The 20,156-nt window shown below is 33.8% G+C and overlaps 1 protein-coding gene across 1 annotated transcript in view; it reads right to left on the reverse strand.

Annotated features, from left to right (window-relative positions):
* TMPRSS15 (transmembrane serine protease 15) overlaps nt 1–19,480 on the reverse strand; it is a 118,053-nt gene extending 98,573 nt beyond the window's left edge. Inside the window, exons 1-5 of the mRNA XM_038581118.1 lie at nt 19,336–19,480; nt 16,119–16,249; nt 15,785–15,852; nt 8,840–8,991; nt 4,015–4,050 (exon numbers count right to left, since the gene is read on the reverse strand). Of these exons, the coding sequence (XP_038437046.1) occupies nt 4,015–4,050; nt 8,840–8,991; nt 15,785–15,852; nt 16,119–16,249; nt 19,336–19,480 (532 nt within the window). The remainder of the gene's footprint in view (nt 1–4,014; nt 4,051–8,839; nt 8,992–15,784; nt 15,853–16,118; nt 16,250–19,335) is intronic.
* Between the last annotated feature and the right edge of the window lie 676 nt (nt 19,481–20,156).

Below are 20,156 nucleotides of genomic sequence, written 5' to 3' on the forward strand. Positions count from 1 at the left end.
TTACTTTAGGAGAGTACATCTGGAGATTTTATCAGACTGCCTTTTTACCTTGTCTCCTGTCTTCCTTTCATCTCCTTACATACAAAAACATCTGATGACAATTTCCAACAAAATCATTCATTGAAACATTACCTGTTACAGAAATTAGCCAGCTGCCAATTTTTAAAAAGGACCTTCCATTCTTAAAATTAGAGTTCTTCAACTGTGTATTATTCTATTTGCCATTTAACTCCCTAATTCTTGCTCTGGTATTTCTCCTTCTCTTAGAAGACTGTACTGTACTTCTCAATAGGGAATTTCTAGGAAAAGAGTTAAGTAATTGTATTTAAAGAAATGTGCAGAGAGAGCAGAATAATTGGTTTTGTTTATCAGAAGCTGAACAAATTGCCTGAATATTAATTAATGTTATCTTGAGCAGGGGAGAAGGGTGTGCATGTATTTTTATATCTATACGGTATTTTATCTTTGGGTTATTAATTCTTTGGCATTTTGTGAAAACCTACCAGGAAATTACTATTATTTGAGATTCTGCAAATAGAAGGTTTTAATTATCCATTCATATTTATATCATGAAAGATTCAGCATCAACTCAATGTGATTGCTCCAGAATGATCCAAAGTCACAACAATTTTTGGTGAATTTGTGGTAAAGAATTTCCGGTGCATACTTAGTGCTGGCTCTGTGCTAGGCTTCAAAGAGGATAAAAAGACAGAAATCCATTTTTTCCCCTTCCAAATCAGTTACAAAGAGTGTTACTTACAAATAATAATTTGCAAATCGTGTTTTGGAAATCTCACATTTTATTTTTTCTATTATTCACACAGAAATAATAATACTTGGTGGACCAAGCTTTGTGAGACAAATTAAGTCCCACATCCTTATAGCATACTTAGCAGTGAAAGTAGAGTTTGAATCTATGAATGCCTGCCTTTATCGACTAAGTTTATTTCTCTACACTCTATTGGGAAAATAAATATCACCCTACAGAAATTCTTATCAACTTTGATCTAACTAATTTCAACTTTTTAGCAAGACTATGGCTGGTCAGTCCAAATGAAATTACAGTGGAAAGATACTCAAACAGTTCTGATATCATGTGCATAAGGATGTTTTAAATTAGAGGAGTGTGTTTAGCAATGTACATGCTGTTCTTTCAAATGTAGAAAAAGAAAAATAAAATTATAATACATTTGGTGTTCAATAAAGTCCCTGTGTTTCAGTCCTTGGGCAATTCAACTGAAGAGCATAATTCCACCTTGGCTTCTCTTGACCCAATTTCATGTTCTTCACTAAATCAGCCAATTCCTTTTCTTCAATCCCTAAGTCCCTCCACATAGTAGTATTGGAGCAAGATTGCATTTTGTCTGAAATTGAGAAAGCCCATAATAGTGAAACTTTTGTTTTTCTGCAATCATTGCCTACATAGGAAACAACAAAAGACTAGAACAAGCTATATTCTAGAAATCCTTCAAGCATTTGAACAATTGCCCAAAACAGCCCCTCTTGGCACTCTGTAGCAGCCAAGAAATCAATCAGTGTAATTCAACCCAAGTCCCCATCTCCCTCCTCTCGTATTCCAAATGGGTTAATAAAACTTTACAGTAATTGGCAACAAAGGCAGTTGAACAATAGAACATAATCCTCATGGACTTTGTACCTGCTATCATACAAAGATTCTCTTTGGCAGAATTTATAACAGTACTAATGCCAGGTATATGATGCATGCATTTGTTGATTTTTCTCAAACTCTGTCTTCCAGGCATATAAAGATGAGAATAAACTTAACACCCCTGAAAGGCATATTCATAATAAATTACTGCTTGGAAACTGCAGTTTTAATTGCCTTGTTCCCCTCTATAAATCTATAGTATCTTGCTGTAGGAGAGGGGGAAAAATGGGAAGGATGACTGGGGACTCATGGATCCAATAAAAGAGGAAATATGAGATTTTTCCATTTCCTTTCCTTATTATAATTCTTTGAGGATTGATTAAGGTAATTCAATACAGTGTCCAATAAAAGGAAAGCTTCAAAAACGGAGGAGTTTTTTTTTAAGTCAAATAGATTATCAGATTTAAGTGAACATCATCAAGTACACTTGTCTTGTTTAACCTTAGTTTCATTTTTGAAATATTCCTAAAATTAAAAAAAAAATGTGCACCCAAACTGTGCTTTTTTTTCCTGTATAAGTCAGAAGGGAAAAGAAAGAAGGAGTCTAACTCTGTGCAATCACAAATTGAGACGGTGCAGTGGTCTCTGTATTATTTTTTAATTTTATGATCACTCTCTAAGGTATATATTTTAATCTAACGTTAAAAAAGACTGGGTAGCTTGCCAAACACCACATATAGAGTGATTGGTGGAATTAGTTAATGATGGATTTGACTATGCTTTTTTTGATGATAGAGACTTGTATGTTGTTTTGAGTCTTCAATTTACATACCAAATACCTAAAGTGTAAAAGATAGAGCTAAATGTATACATATCCCATCCTTGTAGCTTACATGTAAAAAAGGAGATTTTTGCTTCACTTCCCATGAGAGCAAAGTATGGGTAAAGTACCCCTCTCACACTCTTTGTCACCCATTCTCCATCTCCTTTGGCCAGAGGAAACTGGCATAATAAAGTTCAGTCACTTCTTACATTTTTTACAAGTTTGTCCTCAGAAAAGTAAGAGAGAACTATTTACTTTTTAAGTCCAAGACTTTCTTGCTTTGACACCGATTTTTCCTCCTCTAAGTCATTGCACGTATTTCTCTTAGGACATTTTATACACTGAAAGTGTCTTTGATCCTGTGGTTTATATGAATCACTCAATGAAGTAATAGATAAATAGAAAACAGGCAATAATTTGGATATATGTTGCTGAGTTTCAAAGCTTTAGAAAGATATTTCTCAAAATACATTAAAATCACTTTTTTCAGCTTATTTTTAGACTGAAGGAATTAGCCATTATCAATTATAGAAGCATTTTTTTTTTTGAAAGTGTGTTGAAAGGTGGTTTTAAATGCTGTAAATAATTTACCATCTTGGAGAGGAGACTGTGAGATAAAGAACAGTTTTATTTATTAGTATGCTGGATTGCTGTATGGGTTAAAACCTAAACATAACCCCGGGCAGCCTTTTCCTACCATAAACAATCTCTGCAGATTTGGAAGTGTATTGGATTGATTTATAAAGAATTTTGATGAATGATTTATGTATCGCTTTCCTTTTCAAACATCATGCCAACTATTTTATTCAAGAATTATTAAGTTTTACTCAAAAGGGCATTTATGGTTTTACAAATGTTCTCTCCTTGTATGTATATAATATTTGATATGGATTCTAATAATATAAAAATGGCAGTATTATTTTAGGACCTGAAGATCTATATAATATTGCCTTTATGGAGTTTTTCTGAAGAGATGAAGGACACATCCAGGCCATTCAACATGAAGATTAAGTTAGGACCAGAAAAGGCAATTTAGTTGGCAAGCAGATAGACAAAAGCACAGTAGACAATTACCTGGAATCCAGAGAAACTGGCACATCAAAGATACATACTGGGAGTTAGCACAAAGAAGCCACTTAATGAAAACTTGTTGAATGAGTGAATTCAAGGCTATTTCAGTGCTGGTTTGGCAGCACATATTGGATTGAGAAAGCAAGCATTTCTACCTTGTATGCAGACAGAATAATTAGAGAAAAAAACCCAACCCCCACATCTGATGAAAACTACATCTCTTCTGGCAAACATTTTGATTCTATTGGTGGCATTCTTAGCAACAGATAATAACCAGGGTTCTAGCCAGAGGACTGGAGTGAGGTTAGCTAATCCAGGCATTAGCCTTGAATACATTGCTCACTTTTGGTGCAATGTTAGGCTAAAGCTGCAAACTTTTATGCTTCAATTTTCTTATCCATAAAATAGGAGCAATATTAACTGCTGTGTTAGCATAGAATTCTCAAGAGCCTAAAATAAAAAATAAGTGAAAACTTTTTGAAAAGGTATAAGTAAAATTGTTAAAACTGACCTGGAGTTGTCAGAGGAGTGCTGGTTGTTAGCTTTTCTGTAAAAATAAATGACATTAAGATAATTATTACCTTTTTAAACTGATTCTTAGGACTTTATTGTATATTTTCTCTGCTTAATATTTAACCTGAGAGTTTTTATTTTAAAAAATATTTATTTACTTATTTGGGAGAGAAAGAGAGCATGAGTGAAGGGAGGAACAGAGGGAGAGGTAGAAGCAAATTCCCTCGGAGCAGGAAGTCTGATGTGAAGGTCCATCCCAGGACCCTAGGATCATGATCTAAGCCAAAGGCAGACACTTAACTGACTAAGCCACACAGGTAACTAAGCCCCTAACCTGTGAATTATGATTATCCATTGACTTAAGAATATGTCATTTGTATCTGCCTCTAAGAATAAATCTTTTATGTTTTCTTAAATTTTTAGAATTGTAGAGCAGAGGTTTTTAGATTTTAAGTCATTTACTTTCTAAGAAGATGATGTTATTCAATGGTCAATTACTAAACATGAAGATTCATTAATTTCTTAATGGCTGTAAACTTAAATGTTTTAGGTTAACCCGATGTTATTTGAAAAAGAAGTTTGGGATATGCTTAGATAATGGGCTTTGGAATACAAAGGAATTACTTTTAATTTTTGAGTTTGACACTTAATAGCTGTGTGACTCTGGGCACATTGCTTATTATTTTTTTCTTTTTAAGTGGAAAAAAATATTACCACTCTACAGGATCATTCTGAGAATTAAATGGGGGCAACAACTGGTAAAGTATAGCACCTGGCCCAGGCAGATATTTTAATAAAATGTAGATCTTTCAAATATTATAAAAATGGTCACAATAATAGATAATACCAAAAGTACTATCTTTATAATTTTATAAGAATTTATAATTTAAAAATAATTTATACGTAAATTTGAAATTTGGCATGACTGAAATATTCAGAAAAAAATATTATTTGCGATTTATGAGAAGATTTTCAAAGGAATAAAGAGATGTGCTCCATGTTTCTGGTAGTTGGCAGAGTCAGGATTGATGTTTAGGGTTCCTGACTTCAATTTAAATTATTTTTCTGCAATATAATAATATTACATTTTGTGATAGGTTAGGTTAATTTTAGAATTTTTGATAATTTCCCAAAGCAACTTTTGGTAATGATGTGATCTTGGTGAGACAAAGTGAAATTCTAAATTTTATGAGCAGTAATAGCTAAGCGTAGTTAGAAAGATGGGATAAGGAAATGCAGGAATAGAGCAAAGTTAACATTAAGCTTTGGATTCTTCTTTCTTAAGAATGAGTTCTGAAAGTCATCATTTGATTATCTTTAAAACTTTTTTTTCTTTATTCCCATTGATCTTACAAATGTTATGGGTTCATCTCCAAGGCTACAGGATAAGAGCCACATTTTAGGATGCTATACATACTCACGCTTACACACATACACATGCTCACCATACATGTATGTGAACACACACCATACATGTATGTGAACATATATAGAGTTTAAAATATGAAAAGAAAATTTAAATTGGAAATGCATGTCCTTGGCATGTGTAATGAGGCACTATAAAATCTACAAGATTATAAATTGTTCTGTTTTTTTTTTTTAAGATTTTACTTATTTATTCATGAGAGACACACAGAGAGAGGCAGAGACACAGGCAGAGGGAGAAGCAAGCTCCATGCAGGAAGCCTGATGTAGAACTCGATCCCAGGACTCCAGGATCACGCCCTGGGCCAAAGGCAGACGCTCAACCTCTGAGTCACTCAGGCATCCCTAAATTAAATTATTCTTAAACAAATGTAAACTTCTTACATTGTAATATGAAGAATAATATCGCAGATAGGGCTTTGGAAAAAAAAAAAAACCTTTTTCCCTAATGTCATGCAGTTTGATGATCACCAACTTATACTTTTTGAAAATGCCATTAAGTACTGACCTGAAGTCGTTGCAGGACTAACTGTAGAGAAATTCTCCAAAGATGCTGGAATAAAGTAGATTTGAAGTTTGAGATTATGACACAAATATATTACAAAACAGTGAGTGCAGTTTGAATATCATTCAAAGGGCATCTGATCTTTTAGAATTCCCATTTTTATCCTAGCTCATGTTGGATGTTTCTATTATTATTTGATTGCAATACATTTGATGAATTTCCAGAATCTCTATGTTCTTTCTGTAAAATTTACCTGTACAGAAAGTTTGCTTTGTTTTACTCACTTAAGAAAAATATCTATTCATCATAGTTACATGGGATAATTTATATTTAAGACAACTAATATAACATTGCACACTAGATTGTCAAACTTAGAATGAATGGTTTTGCACTGAAATATATAGAAGATGTTAAAATAAACTTGTACATAATAATATCTACTGAGAATCTCAAGTCCTGTTTAAATATAAAGTGCTTTTCACATAAAGGTAAAAACCAGTTGTTTTCTTTACCCTTTAGATTGTTTAATAGTTTTAAAAATATGACAACTAGGGATCCCTGGGTGGCGCAGCGGTTTGGCGCCTGCCTTTGGCCCAGGGCGCGATCCTGGAGACCCGGGATCGAATCCCACGTTGGGCTCCCGGTGCATGGAGCCTGCTTCTCCCTCTGCCTGTGTCTCTGCTCGCCTCTCTCTCTCTCTCTCTCTGTGACTATCATAAATTAAAAAAAATAAATAAAAAAAAATATGACAACTATGTAAAATATAAAGGAAACCAAAGCATCCCTTATGAAAAACCCTCATCTAGTCAATTTGTTTTTATTTAAAACTGTATTTATGATAAGTATGTGAAGAGGTATATTCTCTTCTAACTAGGTTGTTTATTTCAGTATTTCTTTCTGCATTGCTTTGTTCCTACAAGATCTATAGCAGCTTCATAAATAAAATATGTTAGATTATTGATGAAGAAGGTAACAAAATAAAGTTTATAAAATTTTTTCATCAAGAGTTTAATATTTTAATTTTTTATTATATTTTATTTAGCTGTGAACTCTATAAAAACCAAGGTATTTATGAAAATTTCAACCAATTTTAAATGTAATAAATTAAAACATTCACATGAGACAAGTAAATATTAAACTTAAATATCTAAAATTAACCTTGGTGTCATGATAAATGTATCCTAACATAGTTCAGTACATTAATGTAAGTTCAAGGTGTAGAACATATTTTTGAGTTGTTGATGTTGTGATATAGTTTATCACATCTATGATATTTATCTTAAGTTAACTCAAGGACATGCTTTTATTGAATAAATAATTATTTTTTAAAACCATCCCCAAATAGCCCAACTGTAGGGAGTCATGAAAATAAGATTTAGCCTGCCTGTTAATTCATTTGCCATAATAAACCTCCAGAAACTGATGCATATTCAACTAAAGAGAGTAAGAAACCAATTTCCTAGAAGAAAATGACTATTGAGAAAGAATCAATGCTGTTCAAAGATAAAACCATTGTAAACAGGCTAGTATAATAGATAAGAGCACAGGCATTAGGGTCAGACCACCTGAGTCAGAATCTTCAATCTAACTCTAAATAACTGTGATTTAAGGCTATTTATCAAAATTATCTGTGCTTTGCTCTTCTCATCTGTAAAATGGGGAGTAGTAAAAGACACTCCCCAAAGTAGTAAGACACAAAGTAGTAACTTTAATGTAAGGATTAAATGTGTCGATAAATAAAGCACCTGTTCTAACTTACACTAGTAGTTTTTAAGCTCATCTGAATCAGACAAAGATCTAAAATGGTCTCTGCTCCAACAGCTGTGCCAGAGGGAACAAAGCCATCAGTAGAGGAGGCTCTTAAGAGCGTTACTTACCTTCTCCTAGGATACAACAGGAGACTCAATGGAAAAGAAAACTGTGCTTGATGAACCAATACTGTAAGGAAAAGCGACTACAGGTCTGCAACTTCAGTAAAAGTAAAAAACAAAACAAAAAACTTCTGCATGTTTTTATACATTTGATTTAGAGACAAACCTATACTGACTGATCTCATTCTGTAGCAAAACTGCTTACATTGGTGTTAGTCTATTAAAGTTTGCCTTTATTCCACTTGATGTGGGCATTTATATATTGACTAGCTTTCTAATGTCCAACAGTTTTTAGATTCTGAAACACACTTGGCTCTAAGGTTTATAGATAAGGAATGATGGACCTGGATGGACCTGGCAATCAGTAGTATTGTTTTCAACCAAAATGAAGACATAATGTAAATGTTTGTTGAATTGAATTGAATGGGGGACAACTAGAATGGAAAATTTAGAATAACCTAGCCATTGATAGATATTTATTATCTTGCTATTATTTTTGATGCCCTATCTCTTTTCTCTTTGATTTATTCTTATTTTAAAATCACTTATTTTAAGAATGAGGTTTTATTTTTTTTATTACCAAATAGGTGGGATGAATCAAACTCATTGATCTCTTTATTTCCTCCTCCTCCTTCTTTTAAGTTCTTAACTATAGAGTGGGCTTGATACTTGATTTTGTAATTGAATAATGTCTATGACTCTATCAGAAAGTAATGACTGCTACTTATTTCTGAAAAATCAGGGTGAGCTTGACTAAAGCCAAGAATGTGATGAGACTCATAAACATTTGTGTATGCCAGGATTTTCAGAACCTTTTTGATATTTTACGAACTTTTTCTCACTGATGTTTTCCTTCAAATATGGTTTCTCTGTATTTTGAATTTCTCACGTAAATGTGCTACCTCAGGCAATAAGACATGTTCCTAAAGTCAAGGATGATCCTACTGCTTCCCTGGTATATAGCTAGAATTTTAATTTCATAGTTTAATGATTCAAAGAAATCAAATAATGTTCACAGATACCTGTGATATCAATGCTGTTCAAATCAATATGGAAAGTGACCAGTTGGCTGGATTTATTTGCTTCGATGCCTTGAATCAGTTCTTCTTTTACATTTTCATCTGACACCCACCGGGCAAAGAAAAGGTCAAATATAACTATAATGCTGCCATTTCTGCAAAGCAAAAGGTGATATAAGAAGAAAAAGTCAGCCTTTATCAAATGATTTGTGCTTAATTCATGTAATATGTCTTTGAAATTCTCTATACTTACCACCTTTTTACACCTGTGTACTAAAATTTGATAGGTTATGTCAAATATCATCTTTATTTTATAGATGGAAGCAAAGGGAATTGAAAGACCAAATGTTGGGGATACCTGGATGGCTCAGTGGCTGAGCAATTGCCTTCGGCTCAGGTCGTGATCCCAGGGTCCTGAGATGGAGTCTGGTATTAGGTTCCCCCCCGGGAAGCCTGCTTCTCCCTCTGCCTATGTCTGTCTCTTTCTCTGTGTTTCTCATGAATAAATAAATAAATAAAAATCTTTGAAAGATTGAATGTTTCTCCAAGAACACAGACATATCCAGAATTGGAATCTGAGTTTTCTGCATTGGCACCCTAATCCTCAGGCCATGCTATTTCCCAGGGTTACCTGTGTCAAATTAAACACAATTACATGGTATCATGATATTTATTATTTACTGTTTTAAGGAAAGAAAAGTGTGGATCTGTAATTTCACACAGATGGTCTCTACTAGGGTGAAGTCTAAGAGAGTTTCACTGACTTCAGGGAAGCTTTCTATATCATTTATAAAGGTCTGTTAGCAAGCTCATAGCAATGAATCTATATCTACTTTTTCTTCTTAATATAAAATATCAAAATATGCCCTGATTTCAAGGGATAGAAAGAAGACACATATATTTAGGATTTCTCATGGTCAAGAGTTGGTGGGATCATTTTGCCTACATTATTTCTGACCATAACATTAGAATTCAATTATTTGGCCCAAATCATATACTTGTTTATTTGCCCCCTTTTCTGAAACATAGAGTTAAAAAGTCTTCTTCACTGATGATTTGTTTACAGTTTAAAGAAACATAAAAATGACTAATTTTTTGGTCTAAAAGCGATACTTGAAAGACTTTGCTCTCCTGTCTACACCTCTGCTTGGTTTATGGTATTCTTTTAGGTTAAAACCACTTGGGAGACAAACTGTAGCCCTGACCTTCATCGTGTGTGTCTCAGAAAGCTGGGGGTACTCAGATGGTACTCGGATCCTAAAGTCAAAGACTAGGAGGATCAAATTGTACATTGTATGTTTGCTGGTTCTGAAATGTGGGTAGTTACACTCATATCCTTGTGGTGTCTATAAGTTAATGAGATTCTTCAAGGATTCCTTCAGTTCTAAAAGCATTCTTTACTTATCTGTCCATACCATGATTTTGGTAGAGCTTAAAATATTTTCTTTCCCTATACATAGGATCAGAACGTTCCATAAAGATTATAGTAGATCAACATCTCCTCGAGGAATGATAGTCCTCCTGAATGTCTGTGCCACTATTCAGGCTCAAAGTTTAGCAGAAGTTATTCTGTATAGCTGGTTTTTCACTTTTGAAATGAACTGGCTTACTGTGATATAATAATTTCACACTTCATCTCTATTAAATAAACTATTGTCAAAAGCTAGAACGTTTAACTTTGCTTAAATCATAGTAATCAAATCTTGTAAATGAGAAGGCTCCTTAGTAACTGTTTAGCTCAGGGTTCCCTAAACTTACCCATGCATGGAACCACTTGCTGTCTTTGATAAGGATATATTTTGTTGCACTTTTTTTTTTTAAAAATCTACTCTCTCACCTTAATTAATTTTTCCATGCTGGCCGAATTTTATTTGAGAATAACTCTCCATTTTCTCAGGAAAGTTGGTATCTTCTTCATCCATTCCTTATGTCAACGACAGTTTTATTCACGGGCATATAACTGCACCATGATGAATGGAATCTGAGGGGACACCCATGAGAAATTTCTGGAAAATTTGTCCATATCTAACTGAGAAAGGCTCATAGTAGGCAACTATTCTACTTTGTTCAACATTACAATATTTACATATCATTGCCAGAACTGCTACTTCCACCTTGGAATCATGAGCTATGGTTGACAAGCTAAAAATGGGATAGAGAAAGAAGGAAAACACCTAAATTCCTGATTATGCCACTGTCGTTGTACAATTGAATTAACCTCCGCTGAAACTTCCAGTTTTCTTGTGATGTCAGATCATACACATTTGCTGATTGTGGCACTTTTAGTCATGTGTTCTGTTAATTGAAGTTTTAAAAATCCTAAGTGGCATAGAACTCGCAGCATTTATTCCATATTTATTTAAAGAGAAGCTCCAGAAAAGAGAGATTACTGTGTTTTTGCACCTGATATTGCCTAACATTGTTATTTTAGCAACAAGGAGATTGGGGCTTAGACTAATGTAGGTAACTTTGTCCAGAGTTGTACACTTACTACTATCAGAGACAGGAATGAAAACCAGGACCTCTGTTTCCCAGTTGTGTTTTTACATAGTTCCCATTCTCATACCCCCAACACCACCACTATCAATGCCATGGGAACTATTTAAGAGGAAAGAGAACACAACACATTTACTTAGATGCAGGTCCAGCTTTTTATCTTGCATTGTTACCAGATTTTTATATCCAAAGAGATAGGGAAAATAGCTAGTTGGGTTTTGAGGTGGAAGGGATAGATATTTTTTCCCTCCATAATTTTGAGAGATAGAACCTTCTCTTTTCTTTTCCCCTCTCTCTCTCTTTCCTTCTGCCTCCCTCCTTCTTTCTCCTCTCTGATACTCTTTCCTCTCTCTTACTTTGCTCTCACTCTGTCCCTTCCTTTTTCTCCTCCTCCCTCTTCTATTTATGTCTCCTTAACTGCCCTTTGCCCCCAAATAGTTAAATCCACAGGATTAATTATGGACAGGATTAAAGATATTTCTATGTCTTCATATCTACATTTTCACTTTATTCTTGGTTGCACAGTAGATAGTTTTAATTCTGATTGAATCTTGGTTCTCTTTTTTTTTTGTTAAGGTTTATTTATTTGAGAGAGAGAGAGAGAGAGAGAGAACATGTGTAAGCAAGGGTAGGGGCAGAGGCAGAGGGAGATGGAGAGAAATCCTCAAGCAGATTCCTCGCTGAGCACGGAGTCCTACAGGGGCTGTATCCCAGATCCTGATTTCATGACCTGGGGGAAATACAGAGTTGGCTGCTTAACTGATTGAAACCCCCAGGTACCCTCAGTTAGGTCTTTATGCCATTTTCCACATGTTTAATTTGACTGAACACTTGTCTTTATTTGGCTTAAGGAGTGAAGAGGTAAGGCATTTTTGGTAGAGAAAGTACAAGACTGGTATTTTCCTTCACTGAATTGAAAGTAACTGGATTAGTTTATTCTCAGGCGTGAAATATTTTGTATGAAAGATGCAACTTAGCTGGAAATTGTACATTACATTTAATTATTTATACTTTGGAAGGACAAGAGTTTCATATTAAATATATATATATATATATTCTAAATATATTCTATATGTGTATATATATATACACACAGTTTTGTTTATTCATTTTTACAGATAACTTCTTACTGTTTTTTAAGCTTTTAATTCCAGTTAGTTAACATTTATCATATACAGTTCTATTAAAATTTCTTTTCTCATTCACTGTAAATGTTGAGCTAAGAGATATATATGTAGAAATCGGGAGAACCATAAAAAAACATTTGTGCCTCGCCTAGTAAGAAAACCAAAGCTGTTATTTGATTAGTTTGATACTGATCTTGATCACTGCTGTTAGATTGATTTTATTTATTAGGGTAAATGAGAATTCTTCCTTTAGGAAAACAACAACCACCTAATAATGGCTATTTTCATCTCAAAGTATTTATTCCCAGGGAATATCTGTTTTGTTTTTTTTTTAAAGCAGATAAATTCTAACATTGTACAGAGAGCCTGTGTGCAATAAATCAAAATGTTTCTTATCTCTTATTTTCTTAATGGTATTGATAACCTCTAGGGTTGCTGAGTAAACAAAAGTCTTTCGTTTGCTAACTTTGTGACTCATCTGTGCCCAAAGGGCAAAATTAGCTGCATATTGCCACAAAGGGTAAACAGCACTTTATTAAAAGAATTAACTGCTAAATGTTCTCTGAGTCAAAGCACTTTCCACGAAGCAGAATGACATAAAGTGCTCCCAGAGGAGAGCAAACTTGCAGAGTGGCCATGCACACACACACACACACACACACACACACACACACACACAATTTAATTCACAACCTGGGGGTTGGTATTAAGTAATGTTTTTAAAAGGAAGAAAGGATACCTTGATTCAGTTTAGTTTTCTGACTGCTCTAATTTGAACATGTACTTGTGAGTGTAGCATGAGTTGAATTGAGATCAGTAACCAAAAGGAAAATAGTATTTTAAAGGAGTTTTAGATGTAGTTTGCACAGATGGTGTGGTGGTTACTGAGAATCCATTATTTCTGTTACTTGGTTTTGTCAATTGCAGTTTAAAATTAAAATAATTTGTAAAGCTAATTAGGAGTCTGCCACTTTATTCTGAGTGTCATCTTATAAATGATTATTTAAAGTAAACCTAAATGTTTGCTTGTTGGTTTCTTTACTGCTTCTGAATTTCTTTTCCTAACCTTCTCAGTCTCCTGGAGAGCCAAGACCTATAATTTATCTTGCAGACATTTTCATGAAATTTCTTTGCATTGCATCTTTCAAAAACTCACTTCTGATTTAAAAGTAGTTCAGCTACAACTGGGTGTATCTCTACAGAGATAAATGTATTATTTGTAAATCATTATAAAATATATATCAGGGTTTGGCTACTCCATTGGTCTTCTAGATAGCTATAAAGGAGAAGAAAGAAAGAATTCCTCAGCTAAAATAGTTTACAGTTTCCAATATAGTGATTTTACCATCTAGAGAAATAAAAGAGTACTTATTAAATATTAAAAAAAATGCTGGGGTTTTGATAATCCACCAAGCTTGTGTATAAAAATCTATATTCAGCAATTTTTCCCAATCTAGTGAAAATCTAGATTTTTCCCAATTTCCCAGCATTTTTTCCCAATCTAAAGTAATCCAGCATGTTGTAAATAGGTGGATACGAAGAGTTCCATTAGCAAAGCTATCCTAGTAAACTCTGCAATATACTCTGTACTTTGTATGGATTTCATTGGGTAGAGCCTGGCATAACGAGAGGCAAGTACCTGGGACACCTCTTCTTAAGAAATGCTAAAATGTTTGAGAAATCTGAATTAATGCTTTAATGCAGAGCTCTACACTCAGTCCACTACAAAACTGGAAAGGGAAAATTGGATCCTTACACTCCAAAATAGACAAATCACTTAAAGTGGCAAAAAACAAACAAAAACCACTTGTATGCATGTTTTTATCCTCACAGAATATTGAATATATATATATATTTATATATTATATATTTTAAAAATAGCCTTTGAGAAAGACAAAAAAAAAAAAAAAGCAAAACAAACAAATAACAAATAAAAACCTTTCCCAAGATTCCATATGTCTCCTTCCAGTCCTAATATTGAGTCAATGAAAAGAAGTTTTCAGAGGTAATAAGTCCTGAAAACAGGAGTAGAAGCTTCTATACTGTAGATAGGAATGAAGACATAGATGGCTGTAGGGCTGTCTGCCAGGGGGACCAAGATGTCATGGATATACAGTGAGATAAAGAATGATAAGAATAGGGATGGCTGGCTGGCTCAGTGGTTGACCATCTGCCTTCGGCTTAGGTCATGATCCCAGGGTCTTGGGATTGAGTTCCACATCGGGCTCCCCTGCAGGGAGCTGCTTCTCCCTCTAGGTCTCTGCCTCTCTCTGTGTGTCTCTCATGAATACATAAATAAAATCTTTAAAAAAAGAAGAATGATAAGTATAGATACATAAATAGATGAGAAAGAAGAAAAAAAGGAATGAAAGAAAGGGAGAATGAGAGAGACAGAGATTTATCAACTTTTTCTTGTTATTTTCCTCTGATAGGATTAGTTTTGTGACAAAAAGAACTGGCAAGACCTTGAGATTTCTTCTGCTCATGAAATAATCCTCATTTGACCTTTTCACTGTTTTTCTAAACATGATCTTAGTCTTTGAGTTGACCTTCTTTCCCCTATTTGGTCATGAAGAACTAAGGATACTTTTACTAATGTCAGTACTCTTGTCCAAACCGGGTACCAAGTATGTTTGTTGCCAGGCTCTCTGACTCAGTTGTTTGTGATCTGGTAGGAGATAAGACTTTCTGCGGAGTGGGACTCATTGCTTTCTCCAATGACCTAACGTCCCTTATGGCTTCTATTTGAAAAAGGTTAAATGTCGGACTCTTAGACTGACATTCAATACCCTCCTGATGTCTCAACATCTTGGAGGACACTCACTGACAGCCAGAAAATATCACTACTATGCTGTATTAATTCTTCTTTTTGTATCAGAAATGGCATCCGTTTTCTCCTCTCCTTAGGTCGTCTTGTCTTGCAACAGCATACACATATGCTCTCTCCCATGATTGACAGTGTAAATGGAAGGTAGTAAGTGGACTTCTTCCACATGTTCATAGCAAATTAAAACACTCTATCGGCATCTGTATACCTTCAGCCTCAGCCCCTCCATGTGTCTCTGCAAGCTTTTACCCAGGAGAGAGAAAAATGTTAACATAAGATAAACTATCCAGAGTTTTTATTTGCTACAAATATGAAAGTTTGTGCTGTGCCACTTTTCTCACAAAATCTTCAGGAAAATGTGGAAAATTTTAAATGTTCCCTTTTCTCCTAACCATGAGACACTATAATAGCAAATATTAGGAAGTATTAGCCAAAAAAATCACTATTTTGTGATTCTGTATTCTTTTTATCAATAGAAAATTTTTGATCTATACTCACTCAAATTGTAAAATTCTTGAGTTTTTGTATTCATTTTTCAGGTTACTTGATTGAAAGATCTCATTTATCTAAAAAAATAAAAGTTTTAGAGAAGCATATTATATTTAAGACAAACTTTCAACTACTTTAAACAAATTGATCTTTCTGTTCTGCTTAGAATTGGATTACAATTTCCTTCATTGTGGTGATGGGACTCATGCACTTAAGCATTCTGGGTGTATTACATTTATTTATTAATTTCCTCAAAGTAAGAAAATGGGTTCCGTGTATCTTTTGGCAAATAGTGAAATATGTTTTGAAATTTTAAATCAGCTGAAAAAAGACAGTCTCCTACCATTTGCTGAAGGTCAAAAGCAAGAATTTTGAAATCCACTGAGAGTTTGTCTTGCAAATTAGGATTATATGTAGCTCCGGATATTATTTTCAATGTCCCTCTGGCTTTGTGACTTTCTCCAAACACTGCATCTAATGAATTAATAAGAAATAAGACACTGAAAAATATGATTTATGAATAAGAGAGAATATGCACATTCCGATTGATACTCAGAAGTAAATTTCTTGCTTCGTGCGTTGTTGGTGTGGTAGTTCTTGCTTTTTCTTTGCAGATTTCATGTTCCATAATTAGGTGCTTTTTTTTTTTTTTTTGGCTACATGGTTATTTTATAAGATTAAAAATAAACTCTCTATGCTACCAATCTTTTTCTTTTCTTTGAAATCTAACCCACAATCCTAGCTTCCAAGTGGTTTGTCTTCCTTCCTCCTTTTCTTCTTTCTTTCTTTCTTTCTTTCTTTCTTTCTTTCTTTCTTTCTTTCTTTCTTTCGTTCTTCTTTCTCTTTCTTTCTTTCTTTTTCAACTAAGATTCCTGTTGGAAGATAAGGGATAGACTTCTGCCAGTTTGAGAACTGATTCAGGGAATCATGGTGAGAAATGGACCATTAAAAGTTTTAAAAGTTTTGTAGTTGGTTTCAGATACTTCTTGAACACCTGGCATCCAGGGACACTGTTGGTTTTCTACATGTGGATTGCTGTGAAGGTTTCAGTGTGTGTTTACTTTGAAACAGATTTGAAACTACTTCTTTTATTCTAACAATTATAAAGTTGATATGTAAGACCTTTGCCATTAGTTAGTGACTATTGTTATTGGAGAAGTTATTGAGAATGCTGCAGAAAATATATTATCTTAATGCAAAAAAATGTTAAGGGAAAAGGTAGATTGAATATAAACATGGGTAATAAAATGTGTGTCATCGAGTCTTGAATAATCCCTTTATCAGAATATCTTTCTTGATATATATTTAAATTTAAAATGAGACTCTTCAACTGAAACACAATAATGAAATCATTGCAAATGTATTAATGATGATACATAATTCCCACATTGTGATATGAGAAGATGTTATTTCTCCTTTTCCCAGGTGGAGAAATTGGGGCTATGATTCACTATGAAAATTTCCCAAGGTGATAAAGTTCTTAAGTGACAGATTTGGACAAAGGGTTAACACAATGTAGAACCCAGGCTCTGTCATATGTTGACACCAAACTTCCCAGTCCTGAAGGAATATTAGAAATAATATTTTAAGCAATAAACTGGCATTCAATCTAAACAGTTATCATTGTATAATTGATGAAATATATTATCATTTATGCCATTTTGTTTTTAAATACTCAAAACTGCATTTAGATTTACATATTTAACTGTGGAAAACAAGGAAAGACAGAGGAACTCTGAATTAGAGAAGATGGGGAACAGGATGACTAAATCCTGTGCAGGAATCTGCTTTGGATCCTGAACAGGTAAAGGACATTAGTGGGAAAACCAACAATGTGTGAACAAAATGTCTTGTTCAGTTAATAACATTGTACTCATGTTAATTTCTTGGTTGTGCCAATGGTACTATGGATATAAAAGATCCTGACATTAGGGGAATCTGGGTGAAGGTTATATAAGAACTCTACAAGTTTTGCAATCTTTTGTAAGTCTAAAATGATTTTCAATAAAAAGTAAAACAATCTATGAAAGGTAGCATATCTTATGTCCTCTGGTATTCTATTATAACTTTAACTCCACTCTCCTTTTATATTTAGTTGTTCACTATCAAATCATTTTAACATTTATAAATATTTATTTTTATTTACCTGTAAAACAGCTTTTGTAATTTTTGTACCTTTTTCCTTAAACATCAAAGATTCCAATGGACTCTCTAATGATTATTCATTCTTCAAGTTACTTACAGCATTTAATTAAGACCAAAACAGACACTTTTCTAATAGTCTAAGTGAACTTTTCTATAAAATATCCTAAATCTTCTTGCTCTCAAAAATATATTCCTTGTATTCAGCTATAGTATTTAAATGGGATTGTATTGGAATTATTTTATAAAACTATACAGTACTGATACAAATTTAAACAAGTTACTTAAATTTGTCTCTGATTCCTCACTTGTAAAATGAAGGTAATTATGGAGTGGAGGGGTGGCATAGCGGTTAAGTGCCAGATTTTGGTTTCTTCTCAGGTTGTGATCTCATGGTAGTGAGATTGAGCCCTCAGTGGAACTCTTAGTTGGGCTCTGTATTCAGCATGGAGTCTGACTGAGATTCTTTCCCTCTCTCTCTCCTTCTGCTCCTCATGCTCTCTTTCCGTCTCTCTGTCTTTCTCTCTGAAATAAATAAATCTTGAAATAAAATAAACAAAATGAGGGTAACTATAACAACTAACAACTCATTGTAACAAAAGAATACATTTGAAGATCTTTGAAAAGCTACCGGTATAGATAAGTTAGCTCTAAATAATTGTTATTTTTCCTTATTTCCCTATTTGTTACAAATTGCTATTCAGGCATTTTGAGATCTTTCTAAGTCTATAGTTACATCCAAATTCTCTTATATTGTTGCCATTCAAATTGTTGGACATATAGACAATATTGTTCTCTATAAATAAACAATATATTTCCTTTAACCTTCCCTATTTATTGACCTGACTAGTTAACAATGTTTTAATATGTTTATAATTTAAATAGTATCAGAATGGTCGCTTGGGTGGCTCAGTCAGTTAAGCCTCTGCCTTTGGCTTAAGTCATGATCCCAGGGTCCTGGGATTGAGCCCCACATGTGGTTCCCTGCTTGGCAGAGAGTCTGCTTCTCCCTTTGCCTCTGCCCCTCCCCCAGCTCATGCACACTGTCTCTCTCTTAAATAAATAAATAAATAAATAAATAAATAAATAAATAAACAAACAAATAAAATCTTTTTAAAAATTACATCAGAAGGAATCCATGGGCTATGACATCTACTTTATGTTCAAACTAAAAAACTTAACATTTTTTTTATTTTAAAAATTGAGTCTCATGCTTGAAATCTGCCTTAAATTCCAAATTACTTATGAGCTCATTTTCTAATATTCTATGAAGTGAACTGCAGAAAGCATCTGAACACAACATAGATATCTTGTCATGAAAGCATAGCAACAAATAGAACGTAGTGGTGGGATAACTGAGAATAGAGTGAGCACATTCAACTGGGAGATGCTTCAGTAGCCAAAGCCACGGGACTTACCTCTTTCTGATCTCTCAATTGCCAGCCAGGACACTGCAAATAATCCAGCACAGAGAACCACCATTAAGGCAAAGAGAACTATGAACAAAACTTCATAGGTACTCAGAGAATGGTGCCTTGAAGATATACTTCTTTTTGACACCATTATTGGCTTTTGAAAGCCTGCTAATCTAAGAACTATAAAAGAATGTAGACCCCTCAACCAACTGAAGAGCAAACCTCTCAAGTTGTCCAGGATATGTAAAGCAACCACATAAGTCTACCCTAGTGTTACCAGTCAGTGTAAATGAGTTGTGTATGTCCCTTTAGCAACATTATATCTCTATACGTTAAGTAGCTTAAAAAGGGTGGTTAATCTTTAAGAAGATATTAATGAGTAAAGATATGCCTGGAGTTATAAATGTTAATCACCTGAACAAGCCATTTGTTGAGGTGAATGAAATTAAATGCATGTGGTAAACAAAAATGACACTTTATCATTTCCAGAACTATTAAGAAAAATGTGAAATTCATGGCAAACAAATTAGTCATTAGACACATGCGCTTGATATTTATAGAGAGTTTCTAACAGATAACCTTCTACCCTCTGACTCAGGTCATTATTAAAGCAATTCTCCTAATCTGTGTAGGTGTAGACATTTTAAAAATAACTTATGTACAGATATATATTAAGCCCAACATCTATATTAATAGGTATATCTCTCTCTCTTCCCCTCCCTCCATCCCTCTTTCTCTCCCTGTGTGTTTACATATGTATATATATCATATGTATATGTTTCACATATTTCCTATTGAAATAATCACAAATTTTATAATCTTCA

This window comes from Canis lupus, chromosome 31 (assembly GCF_011100685.1).
Source record: "Canis lupus familiaris isolate Mischka breed German Shepherd chromosome 31, alternate assembly UU_Cfam_GSD_1.0, whole genome shotgun sequence".
In the NCBI taxonomy this organism is placed as follows: domain Eukaryota; kingdom Metazoa; phylum Chordata; class Mammalia; order Carnivora; family Canidae; genus Canis; species Canis lupus.